The sequence below is a fragment of the Pinus tabuliformis genome, chromosome 5_2, assembly GCF_031772625.1.
Source record: "Pinus tabuliformis cultivar Carrire ecotype Pingquan chromosome 5_2, CPIR1, whole genome shotgun sequence".
NCBI classification, from domain to species: Eukaryota; Viridiplantae; Streptophyta; class Pinopsida; order Pinales; family Pinaceae; genus Pinus; species Pinus tabuliformis.
This window is the reverse complement of record NC_142306.1, coordinates 864,592,672-864,611,429: the sequence shown is the minus strand read 5'-3', so window position 1 is coordinate 864,611,429 and position 18,758 is coordinate 864,592,672. Positions and strand designations below refer to the sequence as shown.

The 18,758-nt window shown below is 36.5% G+C and overlaps 1 protein-coding gene across 1 annotated transcript; it reads left to right on the top strand.

The window, feature by feature from the left end:
• The first annotated feature begins 8,192 nt into the window (after positions 1–8,192).
• On the top strand, positions 8,193–18,527 carry LOC149162062 (calcium/calmodulin-regulated receptor-like kinase 2). Its single transcript, XM_089435623.1, has 2 exons — positions 8,193–9,338; positions 17,623–18,527. The coding sequence occupies exons 1-2, from the start codon at positions 9,119–9,121 to the stop codon at positions 18,339–18,341; spliced, it is 939 nt and encodes a 312-aa protein (XP_089291749.1). The 5' UTR covers positions 8,193–9,118; the 3' UTR covers positions 18,342–18,527.
• The last annotated feature ends 231 nt before the right edge of the window (positions 18,528–18,758 follow it).

The window sequence follows — 18,758 nt, the reverse complement described above, 5'->3', positions numbered from 1 at the left end:
TACGTCTGCAAACTCTTTTATAACTGGAAGGTGTTCTAGTGGATTCTCCTTATTCTTGGTTTTTGCATAACCCACTTGAATTGCATACACTTGGCATCTATTTCGAATGCATTTTGCCAGCTGAGATGCAGTGATTGGTCGGACTTGAACTGGTCGTAAAATTCCCTGCATTTCTTGTTCTATTCCAGCATCATCCTTGTATCGTATAGCTTTTGTTTTTCAGTTTACTAAAGCCCAATGCTTTTCCAGCCAGTCCATTCCAATTAGAACATCATAGGACCCGAGGGGAAGTATATTCAGGTCTGCCACTACTGGGTGTCCTGCTACCACTATAGGGCAGCTTTTTACCTTTGCCATTACTCGTCTTTTGGTTCCTGTAGCTAGCTGTACCAGCCAAGGATTCCTGAATTTTTCAGGCTACAATTTACATTGTTCAACTATCTTTGGACTAATGTAACTTAAAGTAGCTCCAGGATCTATTAGAACAGAAATGGAAAGGTTTAAAATTTTACCTTCAAACTCTATCATGGTGGGCTGGTATTCTGCCTGGCGATCATCCAAGGCTGCGTTAATTCTTGGCATACTTCGTCCCACGTCACCCACGGTGGATGCCTCGTGAATCTGGGATATCTGGTCAGTTCCTTTCCTTTGCGGACAATTCTTGACATAGTGCGGTCCACCACAACCCCAGCACTGCACTGGAGGTTTGGTTACTCCCTCAGTGTCCATCTTAGCGGGTTGTTCACTCATTCTGGTTTCACCGATGGACCTGGATTTGAATGCACTTCTTGGCGCTGCTCTACTATTCTGATTTTTGTTGTTTCCTTTGATTCCGCTGCTTCGATTCCCTTTATGAATTCCAACAGTTTTATTATTCTTCTTGTCATTCCATTTTCTGTTGGAATTGTCTCCTTTCTGTTTGCTCTGCTGATAGCAGATTCTGGCCTTACGAATTGCCTCATCCATGGTTCTAGGATTGTCAAATTCAATCCTTTCCCTCATGTACACAGGTAGACTACTGACAAATCGATGTACCTTGGCTTTTTCTTCTTTAAGATAGGGTACATAGCGAAGCAAGGATGTGAAACGATTGATGAACTCATCCATAGTCTGCTGCCCCAACCGCAGATCATGGAATTCCTTCGCCTTTTCATCATAAAACCGTTCCGTCAAGTATCTCTCTTTAAAATATCTCTGGAACTTTTCCCATGTTATGGTTCGTTCAGTTACACCTTTAACGATTTTTACTTCCTCCCACCACAATGTTGCCTTCCCTTGTAACTGGAAGATGGCCAACCGTGCCTTCAAATTATGGTCATATTCATATAACTGAAAATATTTATTCATGTTGATTAGCCAAGCCTCTGCTGCTTCTTCTTGTTCCCCATCATAATGCGGGGGTTTAATCTTTCGGAATTCGCCTTGTAGTTCCACCTTTTGACGCTTTGAGGTCTGCTGTTCTGATGCATTATCAGATTGGTCCTCTCCTTCCTCAGGAATTTCAGATTCTGCATGATATTGTTCCTCCTCCGTCATTTTCTGCTGTTCTGCGCTGGGATGAGCTAATGGCGGGTTTTGTCTATCAGACAAACTTTTCAAAATTCTTTCCTGTTCCATTGTCAGTCGTGTGTTATCCTCTCGGAGCCGGGCCATTTCCCTTTTCAGTTCTTGGACAGTTTCTAGTATGGCTAGATTCGTGCTGCGGGTCTCCTCACCCAGCTGCACCCACAATTCTGCATTATCTCCAAAATTTGTTGCAGGCCCCCAATTAGCTGCAGGCCTATGCGGTGCGCTACCCGAACCTTGCATATTACTTGTCATGGTCTGATCATGCAACATATAACTTTGTGAGCTACCTGCACAATTCTGTCATTTCAACAAGATTATTATTGTCATAATGACCTTCTCATTTTAACACTTATCCATTTCCCAGAGGCCACAGTATGGGTAACCTCGCTCTGATACCAATTTGTCACGTACCCACAACTTTACATATACACATAATTTTTTTTTTTATTTAGTATATTACTATTACGCATACAATAATGGTTAACTGCTGTTTATAATAATATATGTTCAACCTATGGCCTCCACCAATATATACATGCCTAACCAAGGCAACGTATATATGTGGCAGGCGCTAAAGTTAAGACCAGCTATGCTTGATGTTACCTTACCTACTCAGCAGTTAATGCATAAGCATGTTAATTTATCAGTCTCATGGTTTGAGGCCCTTATGTTAAATGTCCGAGCTGAGCATAGCTGTACTCTGCCCAACTGTTGGCGCCTCCTGCGTGGGACATCTGGCAAGGGTATTGAAATGTGCCGGACGTTTCACGTGAACACGGCTTGGAATACTGTGCTTGGACTCTTCCCGCGCCTGGCTTTTGGGTATGGGTGCCATCATCGACGGTGCTCGTTTGATTGAAGAAATCTACGGCTGGAAGGGTTCCACGTTTCTTTACCGGCAGCATAGTTTATATTTGGTGCCTCCCGGGTTAATCGAGGTTTTCCTTGCCATTCTTTCGTTCCTTGTTTCCTGCTGCATGGATTGGTCTTCTGCTCCGCGCCATGACCTCCGCGATTACAGGTTCTGGCGCCATCCGAAAGAGCTCCAGCTCCAAAGACACCATGGCCGACGCTGTGAGGTATACTACTCTTTCTCAAAGGCTCTACAAGTTTATTTACTTTAACATTACTTCATAAATGTTTAATTTCTCGTCATGGCTATGACAGGTTGTAGGTTTCAACAACGTGGAGAGGTGACAACCCAGTTGAAGCCCGCCGAGCTCAACCACAGGTATTTATCCGGCTGCGAAGTTTGTTATGGTGGTTTCCCTTCTGTCATAGCTTTCAGATTTTACCAGGGTTTTGCCCTCGGTACTAGCGAAGAGACCCCAACCCCATTGTCTTGGTTGGTCGAAGGTCTTGATGAACCTATGCTGTTAACTCTTCCGAGATTTGGAACTTGTTTCTTTTTGTTTATAGACGTATGGTTACTATCGAGGCGGGGATTTACTATACCGCTCTCCATATTTGTATTTGTTGTGTAAGACTTGACTACGGACTCATCTCCTTTAAATTATCTACAACCCTGGCTCGAACCAGTGGCTGGCTTATTTGTATATTCCTATGGTTCAGTTTTTGATTTAATGCATATATGTATTTTCTCAACTAATGGCTTGATTCTCTGTCACGGATGTCTGTGCCGTTTCACCGTGTTCTATATGCATAAAGTTTTCCTTTTTAATATCTCATTGGTTAAATCTCATAGCCGAGAAAATATATATATACAGACACGTTTACAGCTATCTCTGTTTGCCGATATTTTGTTTTGTTTATGTGTGAAATACCCCACCGGGCTAGCATCTGGATCCTGTAGATGTTTGGCCGGCCGAGGTAAAGGGTTTGAATGAATAGAATGGGGTTTCCTCGTTGAGCATTCTCTGTCTCCATAGAGAATCGGTCGACGGTTCAAGATTCACCCATTCGAACCCTGAGCTCTGCAATGTATAATCTAGGTAGCTATTTAATTTAGACATCAGATGTTTTGATATTCTAGCTTGTTATGAGCAGCCGTCACTCTTGTGGCCTTGCGGGATACATATTTCCCTAATCTCATAATGCATGCGAGTGGTTACTGTTCTTAAAGCATTTTTATGTAATTTTAATGCATGGGTTATGCCGTCTCGGCATGGTTTACACAGTGGTCTCATATCTTTGTTTTCCTCACATCGTGGTTAAAATTTCTTGAATACCACACACAGTGATATAATACTTCTTGAATACCCGCGGCAGGGGTTCTTAATCTATTGCTAACTTCTTTCCTTTCATTACTTGGACTTGAATGAGTCCTGCATGCCACGGCTATACCGGTTAGCTCTATGCTCTACCATAACTCTATTTTCTTGTTTGCCTTACTCTAGCATAGCATCTACAGATATTATAATCTTTGTATTACTGTTAGCGACCGTGATGGTCTTGCTTGTCAACGCAACTCAGTTTTTACTAATGATACGAGGGTTTCAATTCTTTCTGTGATCAGTCTCTCTCTCAACGTGTAATCATTCAATGGGTTAACAGACTTATTTAATAATAGTCTGCCTGTCACCTTAAAGGATTTAGCCATTCTCAACTCTGGAAATTTAGGCTACCCTGATTACATTTCTTTCCTGCACAGAATATTATGGTCTAACTGCCTTGGCCATATACTGGTACAGTTGCATTTTGTCTTCTGGTTTACTTAGGTAGACCACTTTCTAATCTGATACCTCTGAGCTACACAGTCTCAGTATCTTTAATACTGACAGTTTAACCTCAAGTAGTGATTCTCCGACATACTAGCTCTTACTTCTACAGCTAGGTTATTTACTATGTAAGTCACTTCTTAATCTTTATAATCAATTGCTCAGATAATCACATCTGAACTATAAATATCCAGGCATATGAAGGTTCGGGCACTTACCTGATTCCCTCTGGTAAGCTGAGTCTGGAACACTTCTTCCGCCAGAATAGCTGTGTACCGCTTGTTTTCCACCCAACCGTGAGCTCAGTCTCTCAAGACCTGAGTCTCCCCCCAAGCTTCTGCTTACCGGATCACTATCCTCAGTAAGCCAGCACTGTGTGTTGGACTATCTGGTCCTTACCAGACTCAGTCCTCAAAACAATTACCCTTTTCTTTTCTTTTTTCTCTTTTGTCTGTCTCTACAGCACAAAAAGAAACTATCCACCCCCTTTCCTTTTTCCTGGAGACCTTTCCAGTTAAGGAAGGTTACCCTTTTCTTTTCTTTTTTCTCTTTTGTCTGTCTCTACAGCACAAAAAGAAACTATCCACCCCCTTTCCTTTTTCCTGGAGACCTTTCCAGTTAAGGAAGGTGGTTATTTTCAGTTTCAGTAACTGTTTCCCCTTTTGGGAAATTCAATGCTCTTGAGTAATTCTTTAAACATTACTTTAATGCATAATTCAAATCAACAGATTATTCTTCAAAAGAAAATAGTTCTCAATATCACTCAGTTTTTACTGCAGTAAACTTTTTAGATAATTACATTTACGGGGTCATCACAAACCCAGTATGATGTGTAACCATGTTTGTCTGTCATCAAAATTGAAATTTTGCTCATATAGGTCAAAATAAATAATTAAAATGGATCTATACTAATTGATATAAATTTGTTTTTCTAATTTAACAAATATAATATTTTGTCTTTTTTAACCTATAAAATATAGTAGAAATTATATAATGAAATATAATAAACCTATGTTATATTTATTTGTTTAAATTTCCTTGATTTGATGTGGCATCCAAAGTTATTACAGGTATTTATTTCTTTTATCTTTCAATTTTGTTAAATTATTTAATCGGTTCATATCCCTTATATTTAAATTATTTAATTTGTTGATATCTATTATATTTAATATTTTTAATTAAAAAAATATTTTTATTATTTAATTTGTTCATATCTATTATATTTAATATTTTTTAATTAAAAAAATATTTTTATTAAATTTTATTACTAATTTTAATTTATATAATATTTAATAAAATTTAAAATGATGAAAAGCAAACTTTAATGTGTAATTTTTTTTTCCAAATTTCAACCCAATTCACTGGAAGCTCACTTAATAAGCGTACAGGACTGGAAAGTAAATATGAAGTCCCATATTAATATTCCAATTACTTTTTAATGACCATGTGTACGCAGGTGGCAGCTGGTTGCGAAAAAGTTTCCATGTTAATTCCAATTAATTATCCATAATCATGTGCTGGGGTGCGCAAATTACGTAGAAATTAATGTCACGCGAATACTAAATTCTTCGAAAATCCAAAGAATAGAGCCTGCTCATCAATAATCATGTGCTGGGCTGCGCAATTCACGTAGAAATTAATGTCACGCGAAAACTAAATCCTTTCAAAATCCAAACTGCTCGGATTAACACATGAAGGACAGGGGGAGCCCGCGGTCGGGGGAATGCTGTGTTGTTTTGTTTTTTGGGTTTTTATTCGCTGCATGGAGGAGGTTCTTCGCACCCCAGGATGGGTCAGCCTTTTTTGGGTTTTTCTTCCATGCATGGCGAGGTTCTTCGCACGGTGCACGCCATGACGGGTCAGTCTTTTTTGACTTACTCACACTGTATGCTATTATTCATAACTTTAATGTGTTACAGACTGTCAATTTTGAACACGTATTTCTGAAATATGATTCCAACATCTCATATTCGAGTAGTTCCGAAAAACTAGTGCAAACATCGGAGTTTTTTTTTCAGGCGCGTAGGAATTTTGGAAAATTATGAATTATTTAAAATATGTTTTATAATGTCTAAATAATATTTGTTTTCTCCTGAGAATTATAGGTTAAGAGTACTATGTCTTAAAATGGAAATAAATTGAGAAAATCTAAGCAAGTTCAAAATAAAAAGTTGGGTATGTTATGTTGTGTGAAACATGAGTAATTCCCCTCGAAGCAATTGCTATGATGTGGCTCATAAAATATCTAAAATGATTTGGGCAAATGGGAGTAGGTAGATGGCCTAATGTTATTTTCAATGAAGCATGAGTGAAGGAAAAAAAAACATGAATGAAACAAAACTACACATGGATGCAAAAATGGAATATCTACCTCAATGTCTGTGCTATGGAGAAGTTTCATAAACGGGTGGGGAAAAGAATTGGGTAGAAAGAATAAGTACTACATTGAGGAATTCGACCCTCCGTGTGATTTACAACAAAAAGAGAGCATTTGGTGGAGGGCAAATGTTATTATGGGGAAAAGAATTGGGTAGAAGGAATAAGTACTACATTGAGGAATTCAACCCTCCGTGTGATTTACAAGAAAAAGAGAGCATTTGAAAGAAAGAAAGAAATTATTTTAACTTCTCACGAGGCTAAAGATAGCCTATGGGACTGGTTGCTTCTTCATCTGCTTGATGTATTCGGCCCTTTTTTTGTGAAGCTTCACAATAAATGCTCCCATCTTCTCGACAAACCCCTAGTTAAATAGATTATCCCAAGAGCTAGCTGCGAGCGTATCTGCATAACTTTCCCTGTTGTCTTTGAAGGCCTCACATTCTAAAATGAAATGTTTTTTGTTTCCACTTTTCCCGGAAGAACAAAAAATGCATACCCTTTCCTCCCACACTTCCTTTCGCCTTTTCCAGCCCCTGTTCACAACGAGTTGATGAGAGTTAGTCGAGTTAGTCCTTAACTGAGCAATAAGAATTTTGGCTCTCCAAGAGATATTGGCCTCTATGTATGCTTTTGGTTGACGATTATGAGTGGGATTAAACACTTCAATATAGTAATTTTTCTTTCTTCCTAGCTCCTTATCCCAAGTATGTTTTTGGAACTTTTCCATAACAAAAGTTTTTATCTCTTTGCTGTTTATGGTTGATGATTATGAGTGGGATTAAACACTTCAATATAGTAATTTTTCTTTCTTTCTAGCTCTTTATCCCAAGTATGTTTGTGGAACTTTTCCATAACAAAAGCTTTTATCTCTTTGTTGTTTATGGGACACGCGTTCAAGCAAATACCCCATTTACTAAACCATTTGATGGAGGGCAAACATTATTATTGCTCAATTAAGAACCAACTAACCAACTCACATCAACTTATGTGGAAAAGGTCTAAAGAAGCCTTTGGAATCTGGAGCTCCCATCAACTTATGTGGAAAAGCCCTAAAGAAGCCTTTGGAATCTGGACGAGTGGAATCCGAAAAACATTTCATTTTGGAATGTGATGCATTCAAAGACATCAGAAAAAATTATAGTGTTTTTCATTTTGAAATGTGATGCATTCAAAAACATCAAAGAAAGTTATAGAAATATGTTAACCTCAATTTCTTAGCATTTGTTTGAAAAAACTTGTTAAATAATCTCATAAACTATTTTTAATTTAACATTAAAATATCGTTTCATTTCATTACTAAAATCTAAAATTACAAAAAAAAAAAAAAAAAATATCACTTCATAATTTCAATCCAAAAAATTCCTAATATAAAACAAATCAAATCAAATCAAACCTAACCCACCGTTACACTACTGATGTAAATCTACACGTCTTACACGTCTCAACCAATACCGATGACCTGATGAGAGTAAATGTTGACTACTTTTATCTAAACTGGTACACCAGCGCAATGAACACGTTGCGCACAGCGAGGAAGAAAAGTTTGCTCCATAAAACTTTATCAATTATTGTGTTTTCTTGGTTATTGTTCCCCGCTCTGTCAGATAATTATATTCGAATATGGGCACTGTTGCGGAGATGGAAGTTCGGCTGCTGCGCATTGTGTTCCAGCTTTTGTTGGCGTCTTGCACTCTTTCTGCCCGCTTACACTGGAAATCCACTCCCTACCACTACTATTACATGACAATCGGACAACCCTCCCACTATTCCGTTGAAACCCCTCCGATTACATACCAGCTGGACAGCCCCCCTCCCCCTCCGTCATCCTCTTAAAAACTACCAAACGCCTTCTTTTCTCCGCCACCTCTTGCTCCTGCTCATCCACCTACAACGGCTCCACCTACCACGCCTCCTCCTCCTCCACCTACAACGGCTCCGGGCCTGCCTCCTCCTCCTGCTCCTCCTTTTGCTCCTCCAACTCTACCCATTCACCAATCGTACAACCTCCCTCTCCGTCCCTTCTCGTCCCCCTTCCTCCTCCCTATGACCAAAGGAGCAATTCGACAATCGTACAACCTTCCACCCCATCCCCCCTCCTACTTCCCAGTCCCCCTCCCTCTAACCAAAGGAGCAATTCGACAATCGTACAACCCTCCTCGTCCCCCTCCCACTCTCCCTCTCTCGCCCCTTCCCCTCTCCCTAAATCTGCAAACATCTCCGTTTCCGCCGGGGCTTCGCGTGGCAGGCTGGACATCTTGGGCAAAATAGGAATTGCAATCGCTGTCACTCTGGTGTTGCTAGTCATTTTTATAGCTGTGTTCAAGAAAGCCTTCAACGCACAACGGGGCAACGATAGTGTGAGGGATAGTATAGACATAGTCACGCACACAACGGGGCAACTCGCCAACCCTGGTGGCAACTCTTTGGAGTTAGACATTATAGACTTATGGACTAACACAGTGGAGGTGGGCATAGACATACGCACATACACAATGGAGGAACTGGCCAATGCCACTGACAATTTTACAGCTAAAGTTGGACAGGGGGCCTCTGGCTTTGTTTATCGTGCCCAGTTACCAGGAAATAAGCTGGGGGCCGTCAAGAGGGCAACAAATTTAGATCCCAATTTATTCAAACAAGAATTATCTGTGCTTCTCAGATTGCCACGTCATCCTCATCTCGTGGATCTCATCGGATTGTGCCTGCAACCAGGTGCGCCTTCATTCTTTTGGGGACTGTCTAAACATTGAATATTATTTATTTTTATTTCCAAAGAATGGGGACTGTCTAAACATTGAATATTATTTATTTTTATTTCCAAAGGGATTCGGTCAAAGACTCATTCAGGATAGCGTAGAAATTTATCTATTTTGATTTAGCGTAGATCCATATTTCTGATGCGATAGGACTGACTGTATAGTTGTTGTCTAAATTTATTTATTGTTAATAAATCAGTCAACAAATTATTTATTAAATATCAAATCTATACTTCTTAAGTTTTTTTATTGTTAATATATCAGTCAACACATTATTTATACAAATATCAGATCTGTAAATAAATTTTGTAGATCTATAATGGTATGATAATTTAACTCTAGATTCTACTAATGAAATAGAAATCCAAAGAATTAAAATGCGCAATCATTTTAAATAAAAACTATACATCTGAAATAGAAATCCAAAGAATTAAAATGCGGAATCATCTTAAATAAAAACTATACATCTGAATAACATGTGGAATAAAATTATTTTAAATAAAATTTATATATCCCAATAATATGTGGAATAAAATTATTTTAAATAAAATTTATATATCCGAATAATATGTGGAATACAATCACAGAACGAAAATAGAAAACAACTTTATGTGAAAAACCTAATTAGAAAAGAATAAGGGAAAAAGATGTGTAACTTTATTATTAAATAAAACATACAAATATTTGGGCTTCCAATGAGCTCCAATTCTCTTGTCTTCTCACTCCATGCCTAATGTGACAACCAATATGCCTCCCTTAACTGGATCAACATAACTTGATTGACATTAGTCGAGCTTGCACTAGTGTGGTCTTGTTTCGTGGTCACAACTTCTTTCAAAACACCACAATGGCTTAAACCCCAAACTCATTCGACACGCAATTACCACTCGTGGGCTATTTGTTGAGGTCGTGCCTTGACCTCTCTTTGAATCCTCATAGGATGTCTTACCTAGACACATAAATGATCGACTCTCGTTTTCTCCAACCCCTCGTAGGGCCTTAGCCCATGTGATTGTGGACTCGTGACTAGGCGATCTCATTCCACAATCAATGGCCATGATCAGACGAATAGAGCCACTATCCAAACAAGGCTTAAGTCTCTATTGAGGTGGGCCCTCCATTCAATGGTTACGATCCATTTATAACAATATACAATGGGGTGAATTGCAAGCGGGGGGAGGGTAACACATGATATCAATGAAGGAGGTGGGGGGGGAAAAGGGGTCTACACTCTTGGTTTTGACTTGGGGTTCTACTTTCCATAGCGAAGAGTCGAGAACCTCTGGCAAAATCCCATGACCCTTGAGGGGGCTCTCCCCGTGATGTAATTAAAATGGAGGGTGGGTCTACAATCAATATGCATCGTTGATTGAAATCAATGGCTCTCAAACTTCCTAGAATCCCGTGATGGAACCTCACCTATGGAAGCTCATGAGGAATCCAAGTACACTTCGACCTCCTAGTTGTGTTACAATTTTTGCCTAGTAGACGATGAAACTTCCGAGACTTGATCACTAACATTGGAAGACCTATAGGCTTGGGTTATCGATGTAATCTAGTACCAATTTATCCTCGAATGTACCTAACCCCAATAGATGACTCACGGGTACAAATGCTTCCATTGTGCTCATAATGGTCTCATCCCTACTCGACTGAGCACCGTTGCTTTTACTCCGTGGTTGAGACCAATAGCTAATAGCATAAGAATTTGCTCCCTCACGACTCACTATCCCAAATACTCGTCTTGGGCATTTTATTCTGTGAGAGTATGGACAAAAACAATATGTGAAACAAAAACCCCACACACAAAGTAAATTAGACTTAACGCAGAGACACTCACCCACTTTACACAAGGCACCGATATATGTTCAAGTAAAGGAATCGAACACATGGAACAACTGAATAAACTCATATTTTATATAACTCATAATGACGTATATACAAAAGAATGTTACAACCTTTGTTGTCGAACTAAAAAGATCTTGTGCTCCTCCTCAAGTTGTTTTTGCTTCTTACTTACTATACCAAGACATATATATCTAACTATTGGACAAAAAATATCTTAATAGAACAAATATTATTGGAACATCAATCCCAACTCCTACAAATTGCTTAACATCTCACCGTTACATTTGTCATTTATACAAAGACCCACTTGGAAAAAACACCATCTCAGTAAAAAAAACCAAACATCACATGTAATTACATCAGAAACCCACTATTTATAATTTATACAAATTACATTTGAGGGATGTAGAGCCTTCAAGAAGTTTCAAGAAATCATAATATTACATTATACTTTCATTTTATTTATTTGGTTCTCAGACACAACAATATATTGAGATCCATGGTGAGATCCATTGTAATTTCATTCGTTTCATGTTTTCTTACAGGGTGATTAGCCGTTTGATATTTTTTGGAAGTATTCTTTATACTTCATATACTAGTTGTCTATAAGGAGTTTGTGGCCCATTTTTACAAGTTATTTAAAATGATAAATAAATGTTTTTTTTTTTTTGTAAATCAAACTTTTCTATTATACAAAACATTTACATATTTGCCCATGGATTTCCAAAATCCTACCGACCTCTACCATACTAGATTTTTTGGCCAGTAGGTAGTTTTAAAAAACATCATACATTGCCAAAAGGATTAACCATATAAAAATGGAATGGGACTAAGAGGCAAAACACTAGCAGATTCAAAGTACATCCAAAAGGCATCATGTATCCAATGAAGTTATTGGAGAAAGATATTTTGGATGTGAACTGGGAGATGGTTGAGGCCTAAAATCATAGTGAACATGTTTCTCCATATGGGTCATATGTCCTGCATGTAGCACTACTTTCTTTGTATATCACTCAGAAAGGAGATAATTTCATTTATGTTGCTGTGTCTATCCTTGATGAGATAAAACACAAGTAATCTAAGTTACCTAATCTAATCTCGAATGTCCACTTGACCAAGCTCATTCTTAAGGGAATTGGGTGGCCCTGCTAACATAGGTGTCGCTTCCTTGCCTAGAGGAGAACCCGATTTTATGGGGATGGTTATATTGGTCTCTATCACTTCCCCAACCCCCTCTTTTTACACGACCACACTTGTAAGGCGTCCTTAGTGTGGCACCAAATCAATAAACAAAAGACGCTGGGTAACAATCGTCATAACAAAAATATGCAGCGCCCCTCGAAGAGCACCCCTGGTATAAACCACCCCCGCAGAAATCTACACATCGCCCAATGCCAAACTGACTCACGTTACAATCCCTACAGTATTTTTGAATTGAAAATTCCCTACCCACTAGACCACAAGTTATCTAACCAACACAATTCCACTACCAAAATAACCATCAAAGTTCCAAAATGAGGGGGAACTACCCATACCCCCTAAGCGCTAAATCTTCCCTCTCAATCTTAGCACCCACAATATGAACATGACCCAAATAAAATGATCCCAGAACTAAAAACCCCATAGCACCATGAAAATGAGTGGCATTATATGTATTGCCACCATGAAAATGAGTGGCATTATATGTATTACCACCATGAAAATGAGTGGAATTATATGTATCACCACCAGGAAAAGGATGAGAATGCCAATATAACCAACATAGTATATTAACCATGAAATGCAACCAATTCAGAAAGAAAAATCATAATACCTTGTTCCTATGCCTTATGCTTCCTAGATGAAAACCACAACCAAGGACCTAGTCACCACCCTACACAACCAAGAGTCTGACACTCTATAAATTCCTGTTCACCACTCCATTGGTTTGATGCCTTTTCTCTCCCTTGCCCTGATGACACACTATCAGTAACCAAAAGAGATCTTCCCCTAATTCTCGACATCCATAACACTTGTAAACCCAGAGTCTCAACACCAAATCCTTTAATGTCGGCTATCCCAAAATGGAGGAATCACCATTGTTGGGCTCCCCTCTCAATTTATCGAACACCGACCAAAACTAGTGAGTGAAGTTACCATAGAAACAAATAGGGGCATAGAACCAATGTTCCAGTGACCAAAACAAAGCTAATACTAATACTACACTCTCTTGCATAGCTCTCCTCTTGCACCAGAGACTATCCATGGTAAAACTCGACAATAAATAGAATTTATACCGCACAAGCTTGTGCATGGGGGAGGCACGCCACCCCCCACCTATATCTATATGGGATTCGTTGGGGTGGGAGACACCCTCCTTAAGATCCCATGTACCATGTTCATCTACCCCCATTAGGGATAAATGAGAACTAAATGTCTAATAATAACATTTTTTTTGGTTTGACCCAAGGGGATTTAAACCTTGAATCTCATGGTTTTATATAATATTTCATAACGCAACACCTATGTACTCTTTAATAATCATATTTTCGTTAAAAATAGGGAAAGACATTTTAGTTTGCCCTAGGGGTTTTTCACATACTGAATCTGAATCCATATCTATAATCAAAAGATAGAGATTTTACCAAAAAAAATATTGATTTCAACCCAAAACTCGGATTAAACAATACCATTTTTTTTAAATAATTAATTTTAAAAAATTTACTTTATATTCATTTAATCTTTTTAAAATTATTTGCATACTTTTTAAAATTATTTTTAAATTTTTTAATGTAATTATTATAATTTTGGGTTTTTGAAAAATCTTTTAACATGGCTTTTTCTTAGAATGCAAATATCATTGAAGAGAATTTTAACATTTGAAAAGACATGTTTACATAATCCAATTTTATTGTATATGATGTAAATTATTCACCATTGTTAAACCATTAAAATGAAAATGAAAGTGAAAATTATTTAATTTTATACTTACTTTCCTTTAGTGATTAAAATATAATATTTCATTTTATTTTTTTATGACTTAGAATGGTTTAGAATTATGTAAACATTTAAAACATTATTTATTATAAATATTTTAAATTATAGAAATTAAAAAGAAAAAACATTTCTTACAAGACAAATTTACTTTATGAAAAACAAATTATAAACAAATATTTTTAGCTTTGTCATGTTACTTTGTTTACAAAAACATGTATAATAATTAGTGCATTAACTTTTAAAGGTTTTTGTGGTTGGATTTGTTAGAATGCTCCATCAGAGGTTGATTGATTGATTGATTCAGGGCGTTTGTTTCTGAGTCAAGACCAAAATTAAGGTGTTGTATAGGGAACATTCAAGGCATCCATTTTATAAAAAGATGGTTTTTCGAATGACTCAAAATTGACCAATACACCTAACAACTATCTTCATAAACAAAATTCCCGATAACAAAGTGGAACTATAACTCCTAAATCTAAAAGACAAAATCCAATATAAACCTTATCCATAAAGCATTGTCCTAAGAAAATTATCCCTCACTCTAATAAAAATTATGTTAAAAATTATATGGGAAATCACACCACTAAAAACCACACCCTACTAAGAACCACACCCTACTAAGAACTACGATGCAAATCACACCATAATATTGGAAACTTTGCTTATTAAACCTTATCTTAAAATTGAAAAAATTGACTATTTTGAAATTATTAAAAGGCGCAATCGAATATTCAAAACTTGAATGAAACTTTACCTCCCAAAACTATGCTTATTGAACATTGCCCAGTTTAACCAATTTTAAAATAACCTCCATCAGTAAATTCTAAAGGGAAAAAATAGTGAAACTTTAACATTAGAAAACCACATTTACGAAAAATAGGTCAAAAGGTAAAATTAGAGTGACCCATATAATCATATAATGTTGACTATTGAATGGCACACATGTTCCTTATTGATGACGGGTATTTGACAATCGTTTAATCTACCAAATGGCCAAAAGAAACTTATCCTTTTTTTGAAAGAGAACAAACACATGCATTCCCAAATCAAGGGAAACGATAAGGGCTGCAAACTCCCTTTCCTTATGCGGTAAATATTGTTACAGATACCATGCAACCATTACAAACCTAACGCTACACACTGATATAAATGATATAAATCTATTAAAACATCCATGTCATGACTTCCAAAGAAAGCTCAAAATCGTAAACATAATAATCCCTTAAATGGATCTCATACACAAAACACCATAAGAAGGTTCATGAACATTCAAACCTAATGTTCCCTAGAGCAATAATTCATCTCGATTCTCTCTCTCCCTGGAAGGTCACTATCGAAGTGAATAAGGATTGGAGCTGGGATGAAGCTGCAGTTCAGAGCATCTCAATAGCATTATTTATTACAACTTTTTGCAACAAAAATTGTTTAGCTATTAGTATCATTGAAAATAAGAAACAATTTCATTATTATTATGTTTTTACAAATGGATTTTATGTTCAGGTTTGTCTACTAAAGAGCTTATGAGTGCTTCCATTCTTTCAGAACTTATATTGTTAATACGAAATATCTTTCTTCTGTAACTGTGTTGTCGATGTGTAGAAGTGTGTATAAGTGACATGGGGCAAAAACTTGATAGGATTAAAGCCAATTTTGGGGGCAAAAGCAACATAGAAGGGTTTTTTTTGTGATTCCTGTTGAGATTAATATAGTAATATGTATGTGCTTTGGACCTAAATACAGGAGAGGAGATTATCCAACCGTAGGAAAAAACAGTGGAATCAACACTGCATCAAAATCTGTATATTACCAGATATAATAACCCCAAGAGATGCATCAGAAAATTTAGCTATAGTGATAATTATACTTACTAATCAACACTGCATCAAAATCCGTACATTAGCAGATATAATAACCCCCAGAGATGAATAAGAAAATTTAGCTACAGTGATAATTATACTTAATAGGGACATTTCCAATCATGTGTGAAGATCTTGCACCATCTTTGCGTGTTTAGGAGGACAAGCTCAACTCGTGGAGTCTTCACAATCAACCAACTAGCATCAAGAAAATGAACTTTGATAAGATAAAAACTAATTCCCATACACTTCATAATGAAGTTGGTCATTGGTCAATTCCTAAAATTTCATAAAACTAAACAATCTATAACACATGCTATAGCATAGGAGTTGAAAATGAAAAACACTTTCATTCATATTATCCATTTTATACTCACATTTCATTTAATTTTCAAAATTACCTTTTTAACTTTTTAAATCACCAAAATTATAATAATTTATAAAAAATTATCTCTTTTTAAATACGCATAAAATATTAAAAAATTTCAATTAATTTATTATCTTGTCAAAAGTGGTTGGTAAACCATGTAGATGTTGGTAAACCATGTAGATTTTAGTAAACATTAATTAACATCTGCCAATGGGTTTTACAAAATTATCGTTGAATTTTAAATGGCCTCTGAACGACATGATACAGTCAGCTACATTGCATGCACAATGCAAACACAGAGGAATAATGGGCGATAACCTTTGACCTTAAAATTCCCTGCTCGAATTATGACCGTGCTATCTTTACGTCTAGTTAAACTTCATTTAATAAATAATATATATAGATTTATTTGGCTAAAAACTATCAGTCAAAAACCCGTACATCAAAAGGACGTTGGGATTTTAAATGGTTCTCAATGAGTAATGCTATCATGGGTGATTTGGGAATTTCGCCAGGGAATTTTTCAAATTTTGAAAGCTAAAATCCTTTAACATAGAAACTGCGGTTTGCATCTCTTTTATTAGTGCTCTGGTTATTTCTATGTTAATCTCAACCTTGTCGTGATCGTCTATTAGGAAAATTAATTAACAATTGTTTCTTCTGCAGAAAGCTTTGATTCCTAGACAGATTAAACAATTTTGAAAGTTTTGAACCGTAATAAATTAATTATTTCTGTTTCCATGTGCATACGGCTTTGACCTCTTAACGTTTACATTACTAGGGATAATATGGATAATGTTTTAGTGGGTATAATTTTATTGTTAAGTGTTTTTGAGTTGAGGTTTATTCTATAGTTCAGTATGAAGTGTAATATTGTGTATCTTACATGAAAGTTGAAATTTTGAAATTTTAATCGTGCATCAAAATAATTTTTTTACAAAATTTGAAATTAAAAAATTAAATAATTATACAAAATATTTAAATAATATTAAATAATAAAAAAAATTATCCATGAAAAAATTAAATCCCTCTAAACTCATGTTAAATCCATATTAAAAATAGATCTATACTGATTATTTTAAGGATTCTGTAGATGGTCTATCTGCACCCCTCTAACCTCATATTAAATCCATATTTAAAATAGATCTATACGAATTATTTTAACAATTCTGTAAATGATCCATTTACAGGTGAGCGAATTCTTGTGTTTGAGTTCATTTCCAACGGGAGTTTGTATGATCGACTTCACAAGAACAAGGGTCTTACAAGTCCACTGCGTTGGGCCGCTCGTATGGACATAGCGTTTCAAGTTGCTGTGGCTTTGCAATACCTTCATGAAGAAGCAAAACCTCCTATCTTGCACCGTGATGTCAAGTCTGCAAATGTTTTGCTGGAGGATGATAACTGTGCTAAAATGGCTGATTTTGGACTATCAAAGTTGGGCCCAAAAGACAACCAGTTTACATTCACTGCTGTTAGAGGGACTTATGGTTACATGGATCCGGAATACATGAAAACACGAAGATATTCGGCCAAAAGTGATGTGTATAGCTTTGGTGTGCTTCTGCTGGAACTTATCACAGGTTTAAAAGCACTACATGAAGACACACCTCTGGCAGAATGGACTCAAACATATCGTAGCGAAGGCATAGACAAATTCATGACAATTGTTGATGGAAATATGAAAGATCAAATTAACATGATGGAACTGCAGATTATGATCAAAATTGCTAATTTATGCTTACAGGACATTAGTGAAGAGAGATCTTCGATGAGGGAGATCGTGAATATGATGAAGGAAAGTAGAAATATAAAAGCAAATGGGAAGTTATCCGATGGCGATGAAGCTCCTTTTTTGGCAAATGGAAACTTATCTGATGGTGATCGATTCTACATTACTGTGACTTAAAATTAGTTGAAGGTTGAGACAGTACAGATGGAAAACTTAATTCATGGTGGTTGTGCTGCACTGTGAGTTGAATAGAGATGAAGCTTGAGCTACAGATGTAACCAACCTTATTTAAAAGATACCTAGTGTTTTAGGTAGCAGCGCAGGTGAAGAGGGGGCATTTTTCATCGTCTATATTATTATGATTTTTTTTTTTTTTTTGGTACCTATTCACTTTAGTAGCCATACATAATTATTCTGTACTGACAAGGTACAGAATAATTATGTATATTTCAGCCTTGTGCAATTCAATTTCGTTTTTATAATATTTGTTATTTTCAATTTCGTTTTTATAATATTTGTTATTGGGTAAAAGGACCAGAAAATTAATTTGATAAATTGGTTTTTATTAAAAAAAAATTATGGCTTTTTAACTTA